Genomic DNA, 24,067 nt, shown 5'->3' on the forward strand with positions numbered 1-24,067 from the left:
TAAGACATTTCCTTGTAAATGCTTTTCTAAAAGCCACGCTCCATATACCAGAAAGCATTTTTATTTTAATATTTATAGATGTTGATTTGTAGAAGCCATAAAAAGTCCCAAATTATTCACTAATACAGCATAAATCCCACAATAAAAAGCAGTACGTTTATTTTTTTGGGATAAAATATCTACTTCAACCTTTTATAAACAGTCAAGACTGTTCCGGCCAAATGCCTCATGGAGAATGAGGTCACACGTTTCTGTCCAGACTAGAAAGCAACTGTTTGTTGTTGTTTTTTTTTGTTTTTTTTACGACATTACGTTCCGCTTTACGACCGCGTTACGTCGGTCCGTTTACGCGGGTAAAAATGGACCCGGAAAGGCGGGCTCAGGTGTTTTGAGCTAACAGTGAAGGCCGATGAGCGACAGCTGCAGCTTCAGAGCACCTGTTCACGCGACATTCTCCTGTTAAGGTGAGTATTAACACTGAAGTAATGACCTCTTTCAAAGACATTTTTTTTTTTGTCTTTATTCAGCTGAGCACAGTTTAGTTTTTTACCACCATACGTTCCATGTCGAATCACGTCGTCGGTTTTATTAAAGCCCGACTATTTTCCCAAGTATTTCTGACCGTATCAAAAGGTTCGATTTGATTTCCATTTAAATTGGGGGGGGGGGGGAAGCATTAAACTCTGGGGAACGTAGATTTGAACACAGATAGAAAAAGAAAGCCAGTCAGGGGAGAGACGAGCAAATTTCAAAGTATTTATTCGTACAAAAAAAACAAAAAGAAAAATCCTAAGAAAAATTGCATGGTAAATATTTTGAATAGTTTGAAGCATTTTTTTTGTGTGTGAAGTGAAACAGTGTTTGTCTGGTGAATGGAAGCGCTCGCACGGAGCACAATGAGCCCAACGAAAGCGCTGAATTAAAAAAAAAAGAAGAAGAGACGAGCAACAGACGCACACACACACACACACACACACACACACACACACACACACACACTCGAGCCACGGCGGCAGCATCGGGATGTTTACCACAAAAAGACAATGTTTAAAAAAAAAAAAAAAAATTTAAAAAGCTTTCACTTGGAAAATGAATCAGTTACAGCGTCAGAGAAACAATGCAAGAAAAAAAAAAAAAAACATAAACCAGCAGTTTTGGATATAAGTGTTGACAGAACCAGAATATGTGACAGAAATTTAAAAAAAAAGTCTGGTTATGACAGGAGTGCCTTTTTATTTTATTTTTTTCAATCCACCCGGCGGCAGAAATAAAAGTGTCCCTGTCTTTCTGTCAGAGTTTCAGATCACGTCCTTTCAGACAGAGCAGGCAAAGAACTTTCTAAGAAGAGACCCTTTTATGCAGAGCTTTTAAATCGCTCTATTAATGGTTAATAAAGCGTCAGCTTGGCTCTTTGTGAATTCAAGCCACCGCTGCAGAGACTGGACTCTTGTCTTCTGGCTGCTGGTGGTATAAAGTAGTTTTGTTTATTGTGACTACTTTACGAGTTCTGATATGTCAGCTGTTGTTAGGTCAATTTAATTTGCCATTTTAAGTTGATTTTGGGAAGAAAACACATCTGATTTTGTGGCCTGTTTTTGGAGTTATACCCGTCTTATCTTGGTTCTCTATCAATATTTTTTTTTTCAAGGACATTTATTATGAAAAATATGTGTGATGACTTCCTGGTTAAATAAAAGTGCAATAGAAAAATAATACAAACATATTTGGCGTTTCCAAAATCTCTCAGGCTGTTTTTTTTTTTTTTTAAGTTCAGTAACACAAATAGTCTTCATCTGTTGCAATAACTCCAAAACTTATTGTGTTATTAACATTGATAATCACAGATGACTTACTAACTTCTGTTTTTAGCTCATTAAAAAAGTGAATCCACCCTGTTTAATACCATTTATTTAGTTCAACATTTTACTAAATATATTTAGTGACTTTCTCATCCCGCTCTCATGTCCGTGTGATAGATACGAGGCTACCAGCAGCTGCCAGTCAGCTTTGCTCAGCACCAACACTGAAAACTGGGAATAAACAGCTCCAGAAGCCTTCAGTTTGACTATTAAAGAAACAAAGAGACAACACCGAGGTGAGATTTGAAGATGCTGGTGGGCAGATGTTGGAGCTGTCGGATCTGTTCGCTCCCCGTTTCCACTCTTTTGCGAAGCCGAGCGAACCGGCTGCTGGTTTAAACGCGCAGATATGAGAGTGAGACCTGATCTTCAGTCAGAATATGTTGAACTGTTCTTTTAATGACTTTACCGATGACTCAGCAGCCGCTGCAGGGAGATTTTCCGCAGCTCGGCCGCCCCAAAATGATGTTCTAATTAACGGCTTATAACTAATCCACATAAGCATTGGTAAACAAATTAACCTGCAATCAAGCTATTTAATTCCATTTTATAAACCATTTACAAAAGGGTGACTCATCAGAAAGTGGTGTCATGAACTGTCAACCGGACCAATCTATTTATTTATGGGACACTCCTGTATTGATACCTGACAGGTGGTGATAGATTGGATCGGCGGGAGGGACGCCCTGCCTCCGATTGGTTGTCATGTTGTAGTAGGGATGGGGTTAAGGACTAGTTGATTGACAGGTGAACAACCAATCACTGTGGGCCCCTCCGGGTGATCCGATCTGGCACCAACATTTTAACTGACATTCATTTGGCTTCTTAGGTTGTTTTTTTTTCCAGGAAACTGCGCATTAAATTGGTGAATAATTTGAATGGATATTAGTAGTACTCGGGAATATCTCTCACCAGCTCCACTGCATGGAAAAAAAACAAAATACACACAAGTGATAATGGGGGGAAAAAAAACAACTACAAATAACATCATACAGGAATATTTCTTTCTACAAAAAGATTTTCATTCAAAAGGTATGCATTTTTTTTTCTTATAAATATATCAGTTTAATCCAAACCTATTCGACTTTTTTTTAATCATTTTTTTTTTGTAAAAATCATTCTTTGGGTTGATCCTTCCCAACAACCAGCTGAGATGACACGAAGACATCTGCATAGGTTTGCACAGCTGCATTAGACGTGACGTTCAAAACACAGAAAGACAAACGAGACGCACCGGCGCGCCACACCGGGAAAAGTCATTCACGCTCGGAGATTTCAGGTCAACACGTACCGCTTTTGTTGTTGTTGTTGTTGTTGTTGTTATCGTTGTTTTTACCGATGGAGTCACAGATATGTTGCCCAAAATGGAAGCCCGACAGCTGAGAAATCAAAGTGACCTTGAAGTACCGAAGCAATGAGAATGGAGGTAGACCTTTTTTTTGTCGACCCGCTGCGGAAGGAAGTCACGTGTTTGCTTCTGCACACTTCACGCGCCTTTTTAAACTATATGAACTCTTGACGTGGTCATTCGTGAGTCGACGAGCGTCCCACGGTGGTCCCGCCTCCATCTCAAGCGGATGTAAACGTTTTTTTTTTAGTTTTTTTTTTTTTTTTAAACTTTTGGTCAACTAGGATGATTGACATCATGGGGGGGGGGAGGGACGATGTTGGACGGTGCCTTTTAATCTTCAAAAAAATGTGATAAATATGTTCAATATATTTAACGCAAACGGTAGAAAAATAATACCACCTGGACAGATGGCGTCAACGACTGCAGCCCCCCGACGGTTTATTCAGATGTCAGAGTTCACAACACAACGGAAAAGTGCTTTTTTTTTTGTTTTTATTACATTCACTTTGTTTAAGGATTCTTTTTCTCCTGCTCAAGATTCATCTTTATTTTATTATGTATTAATATAATATACTATACTATAATATAATTCAATATACTGTAACCCTGATGACATCGTCGGGGTTATCGAAACGTGGGCTAGGAAACTAAAAATTTATAACAAAAACTGCAGCAACCTGGGTTGTGAAATATGTGAAAATAGTGTCTGTTGCATTATGGGAAATGTAGGATCCAGCCTTTGTTCGGCTCAAAGATGCTTCTGCTACTTTGTTGATTTTTTTTTTTTTAAAGCTGCACTAATTGTTTATTTTTTGGAACTAGCTGTAAATTAATTAAGAGACTTTTTTAATGTTGTTAGCGTTACAGGTTCATGTTCATACATCCAGCAGGCGCAGCATTACAACATTAGCAGTAATTTAAGGTCGTATTTCAGGCCCAAAACACATTTTTAAGGAAAATATTCACAGTAAAGTCGCATCCAAAACAACTTGCTTAAAAAGGCTAAAACGCTCCACAGGGCTCAAGAAGAGCTGCAGAGTCGGGTGATAATTCTCTTTAGGTTTAACTATAAGCAATCCCATTCACATCAAACATAGTTATTTGACCCACAATTTATAAAAAAATATATATTGATTAATGCAGCTTTTACGCGTCAAATACACGTCCCCGAATTTATAGGAAATTTCGGCTATTTCCAACTCCCTCCGATTTGAAGCTCATAACTCGGTCATTATCGGGGCAAACCACTCAGGCTTGATCTTGTTTTTTTCAGGACAGTCTTGGCTATCCGAATCTTTCATAACTTAATTTGATAACACTGAGAGATTTTTAATATTACCCTTTATATCGAGGGGAAAAAAAACAATTTCGTCTTGTGAAATTGTGTCTCACCATACAATACTCTCTCACTGTAATACATTATTATAATTATGTACAAGGAGTATGTCTACAATCTGCCATTATATTTACCAAAGTTTGTGGGACGCTGGATGACTCGGCAATTAAAAAAAAAAATGTGCATAAGTGTCTGACGGAAAAATAAATGTCAGGCACGTGACAATGTTAACAAGTAAATAAACTTTTTCTTTTATATGATTTGCATACGCTACGGTCCTGACACGTGACGCTGTGTTCCTCTGAACAAGTGAATAAACCTGAGAGATCACACGGGTGGACTGCAGCATCGCTGCTCCGTAAACCCGGAGGACGGTCGTCCCCCCCGTCCCCCCCGTCCCCTGTCCGTCTATTATCGTGATCCTGCCGCGTCCCTGTCTCTCCCCGCACTCCTTGGCCTGATAAACTAGAGATGCATACAGTAGGAGGAGTTTGTACATAGTGTTGCCTTCTCTACACGGTTGGCAGTGGGATAGTAGAGACGGTTGTAGGCACTGCAAGGAAACCTTCCTCTTTGGAGGTAAACTTTGTGACCCTGTTCATGCTTTCTTAAGACCGATAGCTTTCTATGAGAGGGAAGGGGGAAGGGGGGGGGGAGGTTGAAGCCAAAAGCCTCTGGGGGGGGGGGGGGGGGAGTACCTGCTCGTATAACTTCGCTCGTGGTCAGCAGTCACCAGTTAAATCAGCAAGGAGAAGAGTAATGGGACAGATAAAGTGCAAAATGACACCCCCCCCTCCCACCCGCCCCGCCCACAAACCTCAGTGTGCGCCACTGCCCGTCTTTGGCTGCGTTGTTTACCCCCCTGTGCTGTGATGTCACACCCTCCGTCACCCTCGTCTGTCTCTCTTGTCTGTCTGCTGCGCGCGGGGGAGGGGGAGGGGAGCGGAGGGCGTCCGGTCCGGTTCGGGTCGGGCTCAGTTCTTTTTGAAAAAAGAGAAAAGTCTCTTGTCCCGGTCGGCGATGCGGTGAGCTCGCCTCGAGGACTGGCCCCCGTGGGCCCTCGGCCCCGACAGGGAGGTAGAGCGCCACTCGTCCTGGTGCTTGTCCATCAGCTGCTGGTCAATCACTCTGTGCATATCGTCCTGGAAGCCAAGAAGACGGGGGTTGGTTGGGGAGGGAGGGGGGTGTTGGGGAGAGAATGAGCGAAACGGCAGGTAGTGGAAATGTCACAACAAGAGAGGAGGGATGGGATGTGAGTCGCGGGGGGGCGAGGGAGGGAGGGGGGTTGGACCCACTGATCGAGTTACCTTGTTCGATATTGATTACAATGATTGATTCAATATCAATAAATCAATCATAAATGACATGCAGCCCAGTTCGGATGCTTTTTTTTTTTTTTTTTTGCCGGCGCTTTGTGTGGTTGGTACCCCAGCCTTAAATATGACTTTAGAAATCATCTACTGCTCTGAATTACCATAATACACGTTATATAAGAAGAGACCGCAGAACCGAACCTCTTTGATGGTGAAAGCTGAAAACGAATCCAAAAAAAAAATCACGATTCCCAACTTTTTTTTTTTTTTTTAAGGTAAAATAAGCCATATCTATTCGTGGTATATTTTGTTGTGAGCCAATATGTATTTTTTTTTTTTCCCTCTCTGATTCTATAATTTTTTGGAGTCCTGAGCAGGTAAAATTACTTAGTGATTAAAAAAAACAAAAAAAAAAACTAGTAAAGATGAGAGCTGCCGTCACGTCTCGTTAATTCGAGTTTTACTGTTCGAAAGCAGGAAGTTCTGTTTCTAACTTTCACCAAATACTTTGATTTAAAAGATGAAATACGTTTGCCGCGTTTTGTTGTCAGTAGTTGTTGAGCCACCAGAGGGCTCTGACATGCTGCTGAATAAAGTTGGACACTTATTGTGATGTCAAATTAAAATAAAAATAAAAACAACAACAACAGTATTTTATGTTTGTTGAATTTCAGTGACATCCAAAATAAAAAATAAAAAATGTACTCGTCTCTCAGCAGGTAAGCTGACCAGTGGATGAGTCCCCCCCCCCTTTAAAAAACAACAACAACAACAACAACAGAATAAAGTGTGCATGAAGAGGAGGGTTGGAGGTGTTCGATGGTTCTCAGTGCTGGTTTATGGTTTCAAAACAAGAAAAAAGCTGAGATGGGCGTTTTTTTTTTTTCTTCTTTCTCCTGAGTAAAGTTTAACCGTGGCATGGAATGGCTCGGCATGGCTTAGTCGGGGTGAAAACGGCACGGCACGGCTCGGGCTCACCTCTAAGGCAGGAGGGGGTTTGGGGGAGGGGGGGTACCACGGGGGTGAAAGGGTGGTACGGAAGCTGAGAAAGGCCACTAGATCAGAAACCACAAGAGCCAAACAGTAAAGAGCCCTGAGGAGGCAAACTGTGGGCGGGAGGAGAAGAGAGAGGAAAGAGCTGCTTGTTACGGACGAGGGAGGGGAGACATGCGCACACACACACACACACACACACGCACACACACACACACACACACACACACACACACAGTGTCCTTTCACATCACAAACGAGACACTGTCACACACCCTCAGCAGTTAATTGAATGGTTTTTTTTTTTTTTTTAGTGCAGCGGTTCTCAACCGGCCTCGTTTCAGGACCCGCAATTTTTTATCGGTCATTTAAGTTGCAACACAAATTTATGTCGCAAAAAACTCAAAACAAAATAGCGCACTAATACACAATAACTTTCACGCGCGGCTTTAAAAAAAAAAACATTAAATCAACAAACAAACAAAAAAAAGTGCAAGATAATTGCAGCTGGGGCTTAAAACCCCCCAAAAAATGACAAGGTAGATTTATTTTTGAATTATAGGGACGTCATCAGTTTAAACTTATTTGAAAAGCGTACGGTCATCAAGTTTCAGGAATCTAAATTAAATTGTATGAAATTAAAAAAAAATTCTTGAATCCGAGATTGTTCACAAATGCACAAATTAGATCCAGCTGCTACGGTGACTGTTAGGTTTTGGTCATCGTTGCCGTAACAACAGCTGTGTCATAAGAAATGTACGTCCCTTCAAAATAAAAGGCCAGCAGCAGAAATTCTGTTGACTTCAAAATAAAAGTTTTGAAGTCCAAATTTAAAAAAAAAAATTCTCATTCGCACATCCACGGACAACTTTCAGGGCCACAACCCACCAGTTGAGAACCACTGGTTTAGATAGTTTGCAGAGTTTCTGTTAGCAGCTTTTAAGTTAAAAATGACACCAAACGCAAGTTACGGGGGGGAGGGGGGAGGGGGGGACAGCGGGAAAAACTGTTCTAGCAGTTAGTGTCATTTCATTCTTAAATATGTTTTTTTTTTTAAATAGTCGGCTTTCCACAATTCACTCAGACCTCATTTACGTAACGTCCATATTTACGTGACAAACTTTGTCAGCAGTCGTTTACAAAACACGTTAAAAAAAGAAGAAGAAAAAAGGAACCATTACGTCGCTTGTACACTTGAACCCACCTGCCAAGCCTCCAGCTGCTGCGACAGGTTGAGCTTCTGCTGGATGGCGTCCAGCAGCTGGCTGTTCAGAGACATGATGTCTATTTTACATTTAGCCAGCTCCATTTCCACCGCTTTCTTCCTGCAATGACACGCGGACGGAGAAACTCAACGTCAGAGGCCAAAATAGAAAACTCCAAAAAATGTCAATACCGCTCTCGTGCCTGTACGAAGCCACAGCCACGAGGTGCTTAGCTTAGCATAAAGACTGGAAACTAGTTTTAATCGTCTCGTGTGCTGGAACCGATAAGCAGCAAATTTACAGAGGAGACGTGTTTTTTTTTTTTTTTTTTTTTTAATTTTTGTTTTTAATCTGTGGTGTTTCGTAGCAGGAAAAGCACGAGTGTCACTGATAAGATAAAACGACGCCCGCGTTCCATTCAGATGAGCCTCGTTCCACCGTCCCGTCGACACACGAGGTCGTCGAGCCGGCGTTAACAAACTTTCTTTCACTTGTGCTTTTCCTGCAACGAGTGAAAACGTCAACTTAAAAAAAAAAACACACAAAAAAAAACCCAGAACAAACTAGTTTTTGAGGCTTGAATTTAATGAACATGGCAATATATTTATAAAAGACAGGAAGGTTGCAAACGGCTAAAATCTTTGTGGAAAAATCACTTTGGTAAAAAAAAAAAAACAAGTGAGTTTAAGAAAAAAGTTTGTGTGCAAACAGTAAATTCAGGAGATCGAAACCGTTCTGTAAACTGAAGAGCTTCTTGTTTTTCTCCAAAGTTTGGGTTGTAATTTTACTTTTCACCCCCATTTTTTTCCAAAAGTTGGACTAATCCGAGGGTTTGTTTTAAGACCCTTTAAGACTTCTTTAAAGTCACCGTATTCAATAATGTCGGCAAATAACCGAGTCAACTTATTATTATTGGTTTACTTTGTTATAGGGCGGAATTAGTCCTTTATACGACTCGTTTATTTATTACGGAAAACCTGCGTTTTTATCGAACAGATCGAACTGGGTTATTATTATCGCCGTCGGTGGCGTGACCCTACTTGGCGATGGCGTCGTCTCGGTCTCGGATCGCGCTCTGGAGCTGCTCGCTGGGTTCTCGCACTTCGGCCATCGTCCTTATTCGCTCGTTGTCCTCTCGAAGCGAGCACATCTCCACGGAGAGCAGCGCCATCTGCAGGTCACACGAAAAAAGGAGCGGGGGGGGGGGGGAAGTCGACCCAGTTAAAGGGAAGATGAAGCGACACGTGTGTGTGTGTGTGTGTGTGTGTGTGTGTGTGTGTGTGTGTGTGTGTGTGTGTGTGTGTGTGTGTGTGTGTGTGCGTGCGCGCGCGCGCCGGCCTTGTTTTGGGTAAAACTATGAAAGATGGCATTTCAAAACCACAGGAGAGACTGAGCCGTCCTGGCAGAGAGGAAACGGGGTTGAAGCGATGTCCTACATTGCAGATAAAATGCGCCCAACTCGCCATGGCAACGGGACCGAATGGACCCGCAGCGGGTCGTAGAAGTGTTACTCCGAGACGCGAGCGTCTCCTGAAATCGGGCGTCTCCCAGCTGTTTGTTCTTTCATCCGAGAGCTACTTGGACCAAATGTAAGTGCCCGAGAGCTACTCGTGTTCGGTAACGTTTATTCACATAGCTGAGCTCCACCCGAACCTGCTGAGTGACCTTCTTTCACCTGAACAATAACGATCTGATGCTCTTCACATATTTTGTAGCACATCGGCTTAAATTCAACAGCATGCGATTTTTCCCTTCGTCTGACATTCATTTTATGTGCAGCTGTGTGTTACCTGGTTGTGTAGTTGTGTGTTACCTGGTTGTGTACCTGTGTGTTACCTGGTTGTGTAGTTGTGTGTTACCTGGTTGTGTAGTTGTGTGTTACCTTGGTTGTGTAGCTGTGTGTTACCTTGGTTGTGTAGCTGTGTGTTACCTGGTTGTGTACCTGTGTGTTACCTGGTTGTGTAGCTGTGTGTTACCTGGTTGTGTAGCTGTGTGTTACCATGGTTGTGTAGCTGTGTGTTACCTTGGTTGTGTAGTTGTGTGTTACCTGGTTGTGTAGCTGTGTGTTACCTGGTTGTGTACCTGTGTGTTACCTTGGCTGTGTAGTTGTGTGTTACCTTGGCTGTGTAGTTGTGTGTTACCTTGGCTGTGTAGTTGTGTGTTACCTGGCTGTGTACCTGTGTGTTACCTTGGTTGTGTAGTTGTGTGTTACCTGGTTGTGTAGCTGTGTGTTACCTGGCTGTGTACCTGTGTGTTACCTTGGTTGTGTAGTTGTGTGTTACCTGGCTGTGTAGTTGTGTGTTACCTGGTTGTGTAGCTGTGTGTTACCTGGTTGTGTAGCTGTGTGTTACCTGGTTGTGTACCTGTGTGTTACCTGGTTGTGTAGCTGTGTGTTACCTTGGTTGTGTAGCTGTGTGTTACCTTGGTTGTGTAGCTGTGTGTTACCTGGTTGTGTAGCTGTGTGTTACCTGGTTGTGTAGTTGTGTGTTACCTGGTTGTGTAGCTGTGTGTTACCTTGGTTGTGTAGCTGTGTGTTACCTTGGTTGTGTAGTTGTGTGTTACCTGGTTGTGTAGCTGTGTGTTACCTTGGTTGTGTAGTTGTGTGTTACCTGGTTGTGTAGCTGTGTGTTACCTGGTTGTGTAGTTGTGTGTTACCTGGTTGTGTAGCTGTTGGTTGTGTAGTTGTGTGTTACCTGGTTGTGTAGCTGTGTGTTACCATGGTTGTGTAGCTGTGTGTTACCTGGTTGTGTAGCTGTGTGTTACCTGGTTGTGTAGTTGTGTGTTACCTGGTTGTGTACCTGTGTGTTACCTTGGTTGTGTAGCTGTGTGTTACCTGGTTGTGTAGCTGCAGCAGCTCCCCTTCCCCGCTGCGCGTCTTGTCCTGCTCGGCGTCGTACAGCTCCCTGACTTCCCTCAGCTCGTCTCCCAGCTTCCTCACCTGCTCCTCCAGAGCCTCCTCGTCGCTGCGCCTCGAGCCCTTTTCAACACCGACACAACAACAAACCACTTCAACAAACACAACAAACCACTTCAACAAACCACTTCAACAAACACAACAAACCACTTCAACAAACACGCTTCACTGGCAGCAGACGGCGCCGCCGGTCGCTCAGATTTCGTCCCCCGGAGGCTCCGTCCCGTCAAACTGAGGTGTTTCCTAGAGAGGATCAGGTAAACAAAGGTCCCTGGAAGGGAACACGTGCGACCCACGAGGTAAACACGCTTGTCTTTTCGTCCGACTTAAACGTCACGCAAAGTGTCCAGAGACAAGTGGCCGACTCCGGTCTGTCTGTCTGTCCCACTTGGTTTTAATCTTGAGGGTTCAGGCGGCTGCAGGAGGGCAGCTCGGGTCCAGTCTGACCTCAGGTCAGATGCTGCTTTAACTCCGCGATTAAGGTCACCGTGTCTCTATTATAACAATTTTGGATTAACTGCAGGGAACGCTTGGAAATAAGTGGTCGAACCGAGAAAAGCCCACTAACACAGAATAACTCTCCATTTCATTCCAACAAGCTTCATGCGGACAGAAACGGAGGCCCCGGCTTTATCATTTCCTCTTTCTTTCTTCAAAAAGAAACCCAAATAAGTGGGTCCCTCCTCTTCTTCTTCCTCCGCTATAATAAACACTGAGCACTTTGTTCTTCTCTTAAATCACAAGAACTCCCTCCCAGCTTTTTGTCCCGCGTTGCCGTTAGTTACCGTGGACTCACCGTGGACTCGTTGCCGTCCAGCAGGTTCTGCGTGAGCCTCCGCAGCTCCAGCAGGCCGGTGTGGAGGCTCCCGGTAGGCACATCCTTGGCGGAGGACGTCTCCGAGGACTCGTCCATGGAGGAGTCGGTGGACAGCGCCGAGTCGGTGACGTCGTTCCCCCGCAGGTGAGAGCAGAGCGAGCGGACTTCGCAGTACGCCTCCCACAGCTGGAGACGCAGCTGAAGAAAAAAAAAACCAAAAAAATACAGACGCAACTTTACACGTCAGTGACCGACCGACTCGCCTCCTTCGGGTGATTGAATCAATTCCTTTCCGGGTCCGCGGACGTCCCGTACCTGCTCCCTCTCCTGCTCCTGCTCCTCCTGCTCCATGCTCTGCTCGATCTCGCACAGCAGGCTGGACGGATGCGGGGTGAACGTGTGGAGGCTGTTCTCCTCCGTCAGCTCCTCCAACCTGGCGGTCAGATGCCGGTGGGACACCTGCACCTCCTGGAGCTCCAGCTGGTTCTGCCGCAACTGGGACGCAAGAGAGAGCGAGTTGAAAACCGGGGGACTCTCAACGCTGCTAAAAAAAAAATATATAATAATAATAATAATAATAATCAAAGAACTTTTTCCGAGGTCTGAGAGGCCGAGCCGATGTCCACCAACACGGCTTCAGAGCTCGGATCGGCCGTGTGTCCCGTACCTGAAGGTCCTTCTCGTGACTCTGCTTCTCCAGCACCAGCGTCCTCTCCCGCAGGTCGTCCACCGTGTTCTGCAGCAGCTGGTTCTCCTCCAGCATGACGTGCACCCGGCGCTCCAGCTCCATCTTCCTCTCCGACAGCATCTTAATCTAACGTGTTCAACAACAAAAAAAAAGCGTTAAGTCCCAGAAAGCCCGATTTAGATTTCCCGGTGGACGGCAGGCAAAACAAAAACAACAAAAAAACCAACACAACAACAACAACAACCAACCGGATGATGCAGCTGTATGGACCTGATTAAAAGGCTCCAATCTTTTTGTTTCTCACTGGGAGGCACGCTGTGGGCTCTTACACAAGATTAAATTAAAAAAAAAAAAAAAAAAAAAAAAGCACTCCCACTGGCCTGAAGAATGTTTGTTGCCTAGCAGGGACGGAGGAGTTTCGCTGCCACCCTCGTCTCCAGGAATGTTTTGGGTGATACTTAAAAGCCTGATAGCGGCTGTGTGACGGCCTTCAAGGAGAAGGCCAGAGCCGCTGCAACACAACATGTTCCTGTTGGGTTGTCCTCCCCCCCTCCCCCCATCCCCATCCCCATCCCATCCCATCCCTGATGGTGCAGCTTCCCCTCCCAGCTCCCCCCCCCTCCCCCATTCAACAAACATCGGTTAATTTTTTTTTTTTTTCTTTCCTATCCATCTCACTGCTCCTGACCTACATCTGGTAACCTACTTCACAGCGCAGGAGCGTGAAATCAGTTGTTTTCATCACCATACCAGAATAAAATCTACTTCACCCATGTTGGCATACATATATATATATATATATGTATATGTCACACAAATAGGCCGAAAAGCCTTTAGTCATCAGCACATGTCATGGAGAGAGAGAGAGGGAGAAAAAAAAAAAAAAAAAAGCCAAAGCGTTTGAGAAGTGGGAGCACCCAGACGTTGCAGTACCTCGGCTAAATATAGAGCAGGAGCCTTTTCTCCCAATTATAGCGCAAGGCTCTGCAGTCTGGGTGTTTTCTCTCCGGCGGGGATGGCATTCAGGATGTGAGGGAACGAATTCCCTTCTTTGGCTTTTTATTCCGTTCGATTATTAAAGTCGTTGTGGAAAAAAGAAATCCTAAAAACGAGGTCACGTGAGGTGACGGGAGATGAAAATGGTGCAATCCTTGTTTCTGTTTGTTTACAAGGCGTCACATGCAGCGTGCTGGCCCGGCCGATAGACGGCGTGAGGGTGTGTGTGTGTGGGGAGGGAGGTGGGAGGTGGGAGGTGGAGGGGAGCACTCACTTCTAGCCCTTGCTGCTCCGAACCCGAGAAGGAAGGGATGGGTGAGGAGAGAGACGTAAAGATTAAGATCACAGCAGAAGAAGAAAAGATCCAGTTTGAGAGAACTCCCACGGACGGAATAAAACACCGTGTTTTAGGACCGGAGAGTGAAATGTGAACACTAACGTACGATTTTTTTTTTTTTTTTCACTTATCAAATAATGAGAACAACGCACCGGCCCTTTAAAGCAGAACCCAACTCATACCGTTTCTTTGTTATTTTTTTTTTTTTTAAGGCCAATGAAAAGATAAAATTTGATATATTAGTTAATATTCTTTCAGACGTTTTTACAACGGTCCCTCAAATGTGATCATTAAACACCTTTGACCTTCATGACAAAGATAGGTAATATATTTTACAGTTTATTGTCCACGCTGACATCAGCACACTGAATTTAATAATTACAATGAACTATATTGAACCAGGTAGACATTTTTTTTCTAATTCACTCCCAAGCATCTTTTTCCTGCATTATGTTTCGGTAAAACAAGTTGGGTTTTTTTTTTTTGTATATCGGCCGCGCAACGTAAACGCTGATGCGGTGTATCTGTGACGAGTCTCCTTCAGAGACATCCTCGTTCGTCCTGCCGGAGGGAGAACGGAACTCGGACAAAACAAAACAACAAAAAGATGAGACTTTTTTTTAAATTTATTTTTGTATTATTGGTCAAATGTTCATTTAGATTTATAATGATAGTTTTCCGTAAATTATAATACATTTGAATTTAATATAACAAATATCCCCCGTGATGGACTGACGACCAGTCCGGGGTGTAGCCCGCCTCCGCCCAAAAGTGAGCTGGGATAGGCTCCGCCCCCTTCCCCCGACCCTGTTCAGGATAAAGCGGATATAGATAATGGATGGATGGATAACATAAATATCTATTTTTTTTGGCCCTTCATTGGACAGAATTTGGTCCCCTCTGATCTCGCTAAAGTTTTTCTAGCAAAAGTTCCCAGAACCTCCCGGTCATATAAGACGAAGTAACACCAGCCACGGTCCTCCGCGTTCCTGAATCAAGCAGCGCTGCGTTTTATTGAAAATAAATCAAACTTTTCACTTGTAGGAGGACGAACACGTTTTGTTTTTTCTTCTTTCAGATCACCTGAGCTTTTCTGTCTTCGGATTGATGTTGATCTTTTTTAGTAGGAGATCTCTCAAAGCTGCGTGCACTCTTAAAATTGTACAACTGTACTTAAAAGCGTAAAATAAAAAAAAGATGTGTGGTACAGGTTAGTGGAGGGGGAGGTGTGTGTGGGGGGGGGGGTGGCGGCTCTGACCTCAGCCTGTAGAGTCTCTAGTCGTGTCATGTGCTGGCTCGTAGACATGCTCTTCTCCCTGAAGTCGTCCCGTAACGAATGGACCTGAGTGGACAGCTGCCTCTCCACCTCTGCAGCCTGGACACAGGAGAGACACACAAGAACAGGAACATTCATTTAATCCGCTTTTACTTTGAAAAAGAAATGTCTCCGTTGAAAGGAATCGGTGAAGTTCCCCATTTTTAATTGCTGCATTTCTTTTCGCCGTGCATTATTAAAAAGTGTTTCATCATCCCGGTACGTTAAATTGGAAAGCTCACATCTTTTCGTCTGCTGCCCTCCGAGCGGTGACTCATCTGGCGTCTGATAGCAAACATAACGCACGTGAAAAACACAGCTGACACGGTGTAAATCAGCCCTGCACAGTCTGCTCCTGTTAAATGGGGCCTTTGATAAGCTCTGATCCTCCAAAAAAAAAAAAAAAATGAAAGCATTTTTTTTTTTTTTTTTTACCTTTCGGGTAAAAAGCCTCATAAAAGAATCGATCTGCTCGGCGTGTTGGACGAGGCAGCGGACTCCCTGGAGCTTATTGAACAGGTGGGATCGGGCCGCACGGAGCACCATTAGCGCAAAGCTGCAGTCGGGGAAGCTGCCGTTGGCATCAGCATCATCGCCATGGCAACAGCAAATTCCTAAAAAAGCGCTCGATTCTTACTTAATAAAAAAAAAAAAAAAACGCATTAATTTGACTTCAAATTATCCTGATTTTCTTCTGATTTGTTTTTCAATCGCCGAGTGAAAGTCGTCGATATGAATTTCAGCCTCTAGGTGGCGCCGCTGCAGCTTTTTTTTTTTTTTTTTGTAAATCTTGAGCGGGCTCAACAGCTGGTTGTGTGGCTGCATTAAGTCCACTTCAGCTCACGTCTGTCTGCATGTAGCAGCGTGTGGTCGTCTAGGGAGGAGGGGGGGAGACGTTTTTTGTTGAATTGTTGGGTTCCTCTGTATAATGCTGTAACACTTACGTGTTTCCCACTGAGTGGTTTTATCCCCTTTTCCGTTCCTCAACAAGTGGCCAACACTTCAGTAAAGATATGACGCCTTTTTCTTGTTGCTGCTTAGCAAAGCAAACATGCAGGAAAATGTCAATTTCAAGAGTTTTCGACCACAAAATGATGACTTCAAAGAATAAAAATAGACGACAGAAAAAAGCGAAATCTAGATTTATCAAATATGGGAGACTGAGTTTTTTTTTTTTTTGTACACACCTTGTGTGTGTGATCATAATTATGCAGTACGGTTAATGGGAGAAACCTCTTGCCCTGAAAACGCCTGTGAGCTTGCAGGCTGATGGCGATACAAATAATGTGTCTGTTTCTTGTCTGCTCAGCGAAACGGCAGCTCTGTTTTCCTGTTCATTATAGGTCAGGGAGTTTTCAGCTTTACAGTCAGTGAAAATCAGGGGATTTGACTTTTAACTTGGAGTGGAAGCGCTGATCGTTTCTCACACGGGAGGAACGTGTGAGCTTCTAGAGCGTAAATATAAAATATAGTCTGGAAAAGCAACGATTAAGGGATTATTTCTGCCGCATGTAAACAAGAACCGTCAGAGGAAAAGTAGAGGAGGCTAGTTGCTGTCCGTTATCACTACTGTGCTGTAACCTAGAAAACATTAAGAAGACTGTGAAAGGAAGTGACGCGTACTCGCTAGATATATTAAAAACAACCTAAAATTACCCGACCCTCCAGGAGAGGAGCAGATGTGAAACCCAACGTTGAGCAAATTCTCAGAATTATTTGCCATTTCTTTTTCTGGCCTGAAGTCACTGTTTCGTATCACGATGAGCTCACGCCTGCAACTTCAGTGAGAGTGGCCAGATGTGTGTTTGTGTTTGTGAACAGATGTGCGGTTCACGGCGGGTCACCGAGGCAAACGTGACATCTGACCCACCGGCCCCCGACCAGCTGACGGGCTGAAAACCGTGTCCGAAAAAAACCCACAGATTTCGACCGCGGGCTCGTTGATAGTCGCTTAGTCTGCGACGTAAAAGTCCTCGGATCCCAGATCAGGCATTATCGGCACGAGAGGACAAACTAAATTAAAAAAATCAGACCTCTGCGGCCTGAATCCAGGGCATCAAAAGTAGGGCTGAGCAGAGGGACGTGGTTCTTTAAAGTCTCTTTACTCTGACATTACAGCAAGTCCTGTACATTTACTTTCTAGGAGGAGGAGGAGGAGGAGGAGGAGGAGGAGGAGGAGGGTCAAAAACTCCACATCCCTTCCTGTTGCAGGCTGAGAGAGAGAGAGAGAGAGAGAGAGAGAGAGAGAGAGAGAGAGAGAGAGAGAGAGGTGCATTGTGGGTCGTCGGTTGCGCGACCCCGGCCGCCGCCAGACTCTCCGTATCCTTGTGGCGCTTTGAAAAAGCCCATCCCCATGGTAACGACACATGGACTTTTTTTTTTCTTCATTTTCATGTCACTCTGTTGTCATAGCAACCGCGGAGAAAGTGGCTGGCGTGCTTCTGGTATTTTCCTTAGTCACTTTTCACACCGAGAGCGCTCTGCCTCGTCTAGTCCCTCCCCCCCCCCACACACACACACACACACACACACACACACACACACACACACACACACACACAGTTCAAACGGTTGCGTAACAAAATCCTGCAAGGTGTCAGTGTGAGAGCAAACACCTCGGGCTGATGGGAAGCAGACGTTTTATGTGTTCAACGGAGGAGTGAAACGGAGTCTAATGTTTACCTTTTAAGGCCACACACACACACACACACACACACACACACACACACACACACACACACACACACACACACACACAAAACATAGGATGCCAGATCTTTCCTGCTTTAGTCATTGAAAAATATTCACTTTACACTGGTTTGTTAAATCAGCGTAAACGACAGGCCAAAAAAAAAAAAAAAAAAAAAAGAAATGGTCGAATTACAGCCTCGGATAAACAACTCGAATGAGTCACTGCAGGCGGCTGCCAGCGTTTGATGAAGTGTTTATCCTACAGGTTCGAGGGGAGGTGGAAATGACCAATAAAAAGCCATGTGCACACTTGCTGCAGGAGTCGGTGCAAACCTCAGCCCTTTTTCTTCTCTCCAGCATGTGCGGTAATGTAATTACAGAAAAGGTCCCCTTCCTTCTGCTGGTCGGCTCTGATCGGATTAGGCCCGAGGAGATTGGCTGTCATGACACTCGCACACCTCCCGGATCGATGGGAACCTATTTTCTCCGACCGTATTGAGTAGGATGTATAGTTTTATCCCCCGCTATTGGAACACACACACACACACAGTAAGCCAACAGAAGAATCACCACAGGGGGGTTATTTGTGTCGGCCCAGGATAAGACGTTACAACAGAGCTGGAGATGTTTTTTTTGTTTTTTTGTTTAGTTTTTTATCTTCTTTACCAAATATCTGAGTTACCTGCTGTTATTAATTAAGTAGAGTATGGATCGGAGTCGCTCGGGTTCCCGATTAAATGCATATGGCAAGACTATTAGCGCGGATTACAGCTAATCCCCTCAGCGCCGTATTTTACCCGGCGACTTACATCACTTCCTGTGAGGTGCCCTGCCTCCTCAAGGTCGTCCCGCTGCAGCCAATAGAAGACTCCGTCAGGGAACTGACCCCTCAGTTGTTTTTTTATTATCTTAATCTTTGGCTGAAAAGTTTACTTTTAAAAACTGGAAGTTCTTTACCCGAGATAAAAACTAACTTATGTTATCCAGGAAGACACAAATAAAAATGCGGAAATCATTAAATATTGAAATAAACTAAATAAAGGAAAAGTTCAAACTGATTCAAAACATTTTTTTTTATAATAGACCTATGGTTTAAATCTTTTTAATAAAGAAATACATTATCGAGTAGCTAAACATGAAAAAAAAAACAAATAAATGCATCGTTGAGCAATTTTATTTCTAATTGTCTATAGCTCTGCATTTATGTAAAAAAATGTCCTTCTTTTTTTGGTCCTGTCGTTTCATTATTCTTTCATTGTGATTTTATTTTCTATTCATTTCAAGATATATTCATAGATTTTTTTTTATCTTTAATGAATTAAAATGTGTTTTTGTTTACTAATAAGTCAGATTTTGGCCTCTTTAATCAAACACAGCTAATCTTTCTGTGCTACAAACCGGTTAAACCTTTTTTTAATTTTTTTTATCTGCTCCTCGTTGTTTGTGCGTTAATGTAAACAACGACATCAATCAGCGGCCTGGTCCTCAATAGATTCGACTATTTCACCAATGAAATAAAAAAAAGAAAGAAAAAGAAACGAGTGTGTGTGTGTGTGTGTGTGTGTGTGTGTGTGTGTGTGTGTGTGTGTGTGTGTGTGTGTGTACTGTGGCTGACCTCATTTATTCTATTACCCAGCAGGTCTCCCTCAGTCTGCCCAACGCACTGAATCATGACATCTGGATCGATGCAGTCAATTAGCTCTCGTGAATTTCACTGAGTCACAAAGACCACAAGATATGCTGCCCCCCCCCCCCCCGCACAATACAGACCACTTTCAGGGAGTATCTGTATAGATCCCCGACACCCGCGTTTCAATTCAATTAAAATGCAGTTTAATTATGCTAAGTGCCTGCTTTTTTTTTTTTTTTTTTTTTTTTTTTTTGCAACCCACAGGGACTGAACGGGTCCGTGATGGCGATGTGATGACGTTGTCGGGGGCAAAGGAGGGCTGATTTTAAAATCTGATGGAAGATGAAGAAGAGAGCCACAAAGAGCCGCCGCCTCCTCCTCCTCCTCCTCCTCCTCCTTCCTCCTCCTCCTCCTCCTCCTCCTCTCTGAGGAGCGTATGGCTGCCTGGCAGCAGATCGCATTCTCTCCCTGCTGACTGGGTTATCAGAGCAACCTGAGGTAGGGGTGTGGGGGTTGCGGCGGCGGGAGGTGGGGTGGGGGTGTCCTGACATGGGACCAGCTGCCAGACTACATAGACATCAGTCAGTGAGGCGATGCCTCCGTTTGCAGCTGCTCCACTGGTCCTACAGGTGTTTTATGCCCTGACATGCAAGAAAGCACGACACAGTAAGCTCATCCCTCGGACGTAACAGCTGTTAGCGATGATGCTGCTCAGCCACACGGTTTATGAAGAAGTGGAAAGCGAAGCCACAAAAAAAACCCAATAAAGAACACTGTCGCATTCAATAAAGCAATATTATTGGCTATATTTGATCTATAAAAGGTATATTTGTTCGCAGAGCGGTCATGATTGAAGTTGCCGCTCTGTCTGGATTTCGTGTCATTGATTTGATGTTGATTGAGCAGATTGAGGTGTTGTGCTGAGCTCCTTACAAAGGATTAATCGGCTGCAGCTACGAGCGTTAGCACTCTCAGCTCTATCGCTGTCCACCTGCTGTCAATTTCTTTTCAGCCTTCAGCCTTCTGTCTGCTTCTGTAGGAGGTTTCTTCTTGTTAAAAGGGAGTTTTTCCTTCCTTCCTTCCTTCCTTCCTTCCTTCCTTCCTTCCTTCCTTCCTTCCTTCCTTCCTTCCTTCCTTCCTTCCTTCCTTCTGTTGGAGGTTTCTTCTTGTTAAAAGAGAGTTTTTCCTTCCTTCCCTCCTTCCTTCCTTCCTTCCTTCCTTCCTTCCTTCCTTTTTTCCTTCCTTCCTTCCTTCCTTCCCTCTGTCGGAGGTTTCTTCCTGTTAAAAGGGAGTTTTTCCTTCCTTCCTTCCTTCCTTCCTGCCGTCTGAGGTTTCTTCTTGTTAAAAGGGAGTTTTTCCTTCCTTCCTTCCTTCCTTCCTTCCGTCGGAAGTCTCTTCTTGTTAAAAGGGAGTTTTTCCTTCCTTCCTTCCCTCTGTCGGAGGTTTCTTCCTGTTAAAAGGGAGTTTTTCCTTCCTTTCTTCCCTCTGTCGGAGGTTTCTTCCTGTTAAAAGGGAGTTTTTCCTTCCTTCCTTCCCTCTGTCGGAGGTTTCTTCCTGTTAAAAGGGAGTTTTTTTTCCTCCTAGCTTACGGGGGAATTGTTGGGTTCCTCTGTATAACGCTGTAAAGTTCTGTTGTATGAACTTTACTGTGTTAAATCCCTCGAAATAACCTGCGTTGTGATGTGGCGCTACATGATTAAAATAAAAATTGATTTGAATTGAAGTTTTCGTCAGATTATCTCCTGAGAGCCGATCTAGTCATAATAACTGCACTCAAATTACCTGTCAATATGCAGAGTGCTATTGCATAAGTGTGCAGTCCAATTGTTCTAAATTATTCAATATAAAAAACACCCAGAAGCTCCGCTGTTATAGTGATGAGTTAGCAGAATTCAGGTGAAGTTGGCGAGGGACAGGTTGAACGGATCGGCCCGGAGGGGTGATGAATCCTCACTTGGCTGAGTACTTTATGTCAACCCGGCCAGGCAAACTGGAATTGGACTGAGTGGCCCCGAGGCCAGGCCAGGCAGAAACGCATACTGTACACACACACGCACACACACGCACACACACACACACACACACACACACACACACACACACACACACACACACACACACACACACACACACACACTGGCATTTCCCTTAGATATGTTTCTGTTACAGTGGAAGGGCGTTTAAAGCAGCATTAAGACCACGTGACATAATGACTAATTAAATTTTCCTTGCAGATTGGCCTCGGCCGGCCCGAAGCAGTAACATCTCAAGCGCGCACACGGTCACACGGCGCCGCTCCTCACCCTAGTGAGTTGCTCGAGCAGCCTGTGGTTCTGTTCGGAGAGCTCGCTGATGGCCTTGGTCTTGTCCCTGTCGGCCTCCCTCAGCTGGACCTGGTGGCGCTCCAGCTCTCCCTGCAGCTGCTGGACGTCCGTCTCCAGCTCGGCCACGCGGCCCTCCCACTCGCCCTCTCGACTCTCCAGACGCCGCCGCAACTCATGCTTCTCTTGCTCCAAGTGCTGCGTGTGCATGGAGGGAGATAGAGAGAGAGAGTTGGTGTGATTAAAATCATATTCAGTTGCTTTGAGCATAATTACAAATGAAACTATCAAGGGTGTCACCAAGATGCCGGTCCGTCAACAGACTCGTTGGATTGATGGTAAAGGTTTTGTGACGGCTCAGGTTGCTCTTCCTCAATTTTTTTTTAATTTTTTTTTATTACCTTTATGAGACTTATTTCTAATTTTACAGTTGACTGCGTAACTGTTTAAACCTTTTAAAATGAACAAGAAAACAATCATTTTTCATCATAAAGCAGACACTAAAGTTGCAGTAAAAAAAGAAACATAAAAAGTGCCAGAAAGTGATCGTTGACGACAGCCTTAAAAATTAAACCACCGGTTTAGTGCGCCGTGAGGACGTAACAGTGATCTTTAGAAGCGAACCGATCTTCCTGGAGTGACAGCTCAGATAATAGGCTGCTTCCTAGATAGGAATGAATGGGTGGACAGATGCACTGCACCACCAGCGGCTGCCAGAGCTCAGCTAGGGGGGGGGGTTGTTGTTGTTGTTGTTGTTTTTGTTGTTGTTGTTGTTGAGGTGGTGGTTAAGTCCGAGGGCTGAAGCAGCTGGCATTTGCGTGGCCGCTATTTTCACCTCTGGATGAATGGCCCTCACAAACAGAAGGATCAAAGAGCCATCATAACAAGACCACAAAAAAAACAACAACAACAACAGTTAAATAGGATCCCGGCTGGCAGCATCGGTTATAAGGAGTGTTTGATATTAAGAGGCGGCTTATTTCCTCTGAGCTGCAAGCGTGAGGATGAATATGGATCAAACGGGCTGGAACAGATGTACAGTAGATACAGTAAAGGCCTTGAACAGCCACAGGATTAGTCTTTGTGCTTTATTTTTTATTTTTATTTTCTGAGGCCACGTGTTGGCTTGTGTTGAAGCATTTTGAAAAACAACAAGAATAAAAAAAAGCTCAGCTGTCCACCCTTCACCGTAAACACGGTGTGAGAAATAAGTCACTCTGTGTGCAACTTTGATCAACTTTCAGCACGTTCAGTAGGCAGCTCGAACAGCCAGCATTGGTTGTGATCCCCTCGAGTTTGTTTACATCGCGCAGGCCCAAACATGATCATCGGATTATGATATTTTGAGGAGAAACCAGAAAGAAACTTGGGCAGGGCATTTAAAAACTAAAGCACATGATATTTCTTTTCTTAGTTTACCTCTAATTTCTCGTTGAGATCTTTGTGCATTTTCTCGTATTGCTTGGTCAAGTCTTGGTTTCTCTCCAGCAACGCTTTGCCGAGTTTAGCAGCTAAAACCAAGTCCTTTTCCTTTTGGCGGTAGAGCGACAACAAGTCCGCGTTGTGCCCCACCGCAGGCGCCTCTAGGTCCGACAGCTCCTCCTCGCCTCCCCGCTCCCCGGCGAGCATGGCCAGTTCCTCCTCCAAGGCCATGCCGAGGCCTCCGGAGCCGGCGTGCCGCAGCGGGTGACCCTGGAAGCCGCCGGGCTCCTGAGCGGCGGGGCCGGCCCGGGGCTCCATGCAGTCGCTGTCCAGCTCCAGTGGTGCTGAAACGGCGGCAGACGTCTGCAGGTCGAGGCAGAAAGCGGACATCGCCGCCCGGCGGAGGAGAAGCCGACAAATAGGAGGCGACCGATTTCACTCCGGATGAACCCACCCTGCTCCGATTGGTTTGGGCTGACCGGACCGGCTGGTAATCGACAATTCATCCATTATCGTCGCAATCCCGAGCTGGATCCAGCTAAGACTGTAAAGTGCTGCCTTCCCAGTTTCCTCACGTCCTCTCCTCGTTAACCCAGCAAGCCGCGGCTCCGGCTCTGATTGAATCCACAGCAAGAGCCGCCTCCTCTGCAGCTCGCTGACTGGCTGTTTGTCACCGGACGCGCTGAATATTTTTTTGTTTTTTTTTTTTTTTTTTTTTACCCCGGTATAAACCGACTCGATGAGCTCTTGGAGGCCGTCGGTCGGTCAGGGTCCGTCCCGTCTCGGGGTCCTGGATCCCCCATAATGATCAGCCTGTTACACCGGAGGCGCTTGCCAGCCAAAACATGATGTGCGCGGTCCCGACGCCTCCGTTCTTGC

The 24,067-nt window shown here is 44.7% G+C and overlaps 1 protein-coding gene across 4 annotated transcripts; it reads right to left on the reverse strand.

The window, feature by feature from the left end:
- Positions 1–742: 742 nt before the first annotated feature.
- LOC138622645 (BICD family-like cargo adapter 1) lies at positions 743–24,067 on the reverse strand. Of its 4 annotated transcripts, none has more exons than XM_069701557.1 (12): positions 23,186–24,067; positions 21,749–21,964; positions 15,068–15,184; positions 13,747–13,758; positions 12,456–12,602; positions 12,104–12,283; positions 11,768–11,986; positions 10,891–11,034; positions 9,098–9,228; positions 8,057–8,177; positions 6,838–6,914; positions 5,612–5,688 (listed from the first exon to the last, which is right to left on the reverse strand). In XM_069701557.1, the coding sequence occupies exons 1-11, from the start codon at positions 23,576–23,578 to the stop codon at positions 6,840–6,842; spliced, it is 1,755 nt and encodes a 584-aa protein (XP_069557658.1). In that variant the 5' UTR covers positions 23,579–24,067; the 3' UTR covers positions 5,612–5,688; positions 6,838–6,839. The 4 variants fall into 4 exon arrangements, 3 of the variants coding, with proteins under 3 accessions (XP_069557656.1, XP_069557657.1, XP_069557658.1); XR_011311024.1 differs by having other exon boundaries at positions 5,665–5,688; positions 6,838–6,965; positions 23,186–24,066; XM_069701555.1 differs by lacking the exon at positions 6,838–6,914 and having other exon boundaries at positions 743–5,688.

This window comes from Brachyistius frenatus, unplaced genomic scaffold (genome assembly GCF_029030835.1).
Source record: "Brachyistius frenatus isolate BFR_SWC_R1_liver_20210118 unplaced genomic scaffold, ASM2903083v1 Contig_37, whole genome shotgun sequence".
NCBI lineage: Eukaryota > Metazoa > Chordata > Actinopteri > Embiotocidae > Brachyistius > Brachyistius frenatus.

What these genes read in the sequence shown, in the direction of transcription:
- LOC138622645 (XM_069701555.1), bottom strand. Translation starts at nt 23,578, where the DNA reads ATGTCCGCTTTCTGCCTCGACCTGCAGACGTCTGCCGCCGTTTCAGCA. An exon ending in TGGACGGCAACGAGTCCACG is followed by an intron (nt 11,035 to 11,767) that starts GTGAGTCCACGG and finishes GGTGTTGAAAAG; the next exon opens with GGCTCGAGGCGCAGCGACGA. An exon ending in CGAGACGACGCCATCGCCAA is followed by an intron (nt 8,178 to 9,097) that starts GTAGGGTCACGC and finishes GTGTCATTGCAG; the next exon opens with GAAGAAAGCGGTGGAAATGG.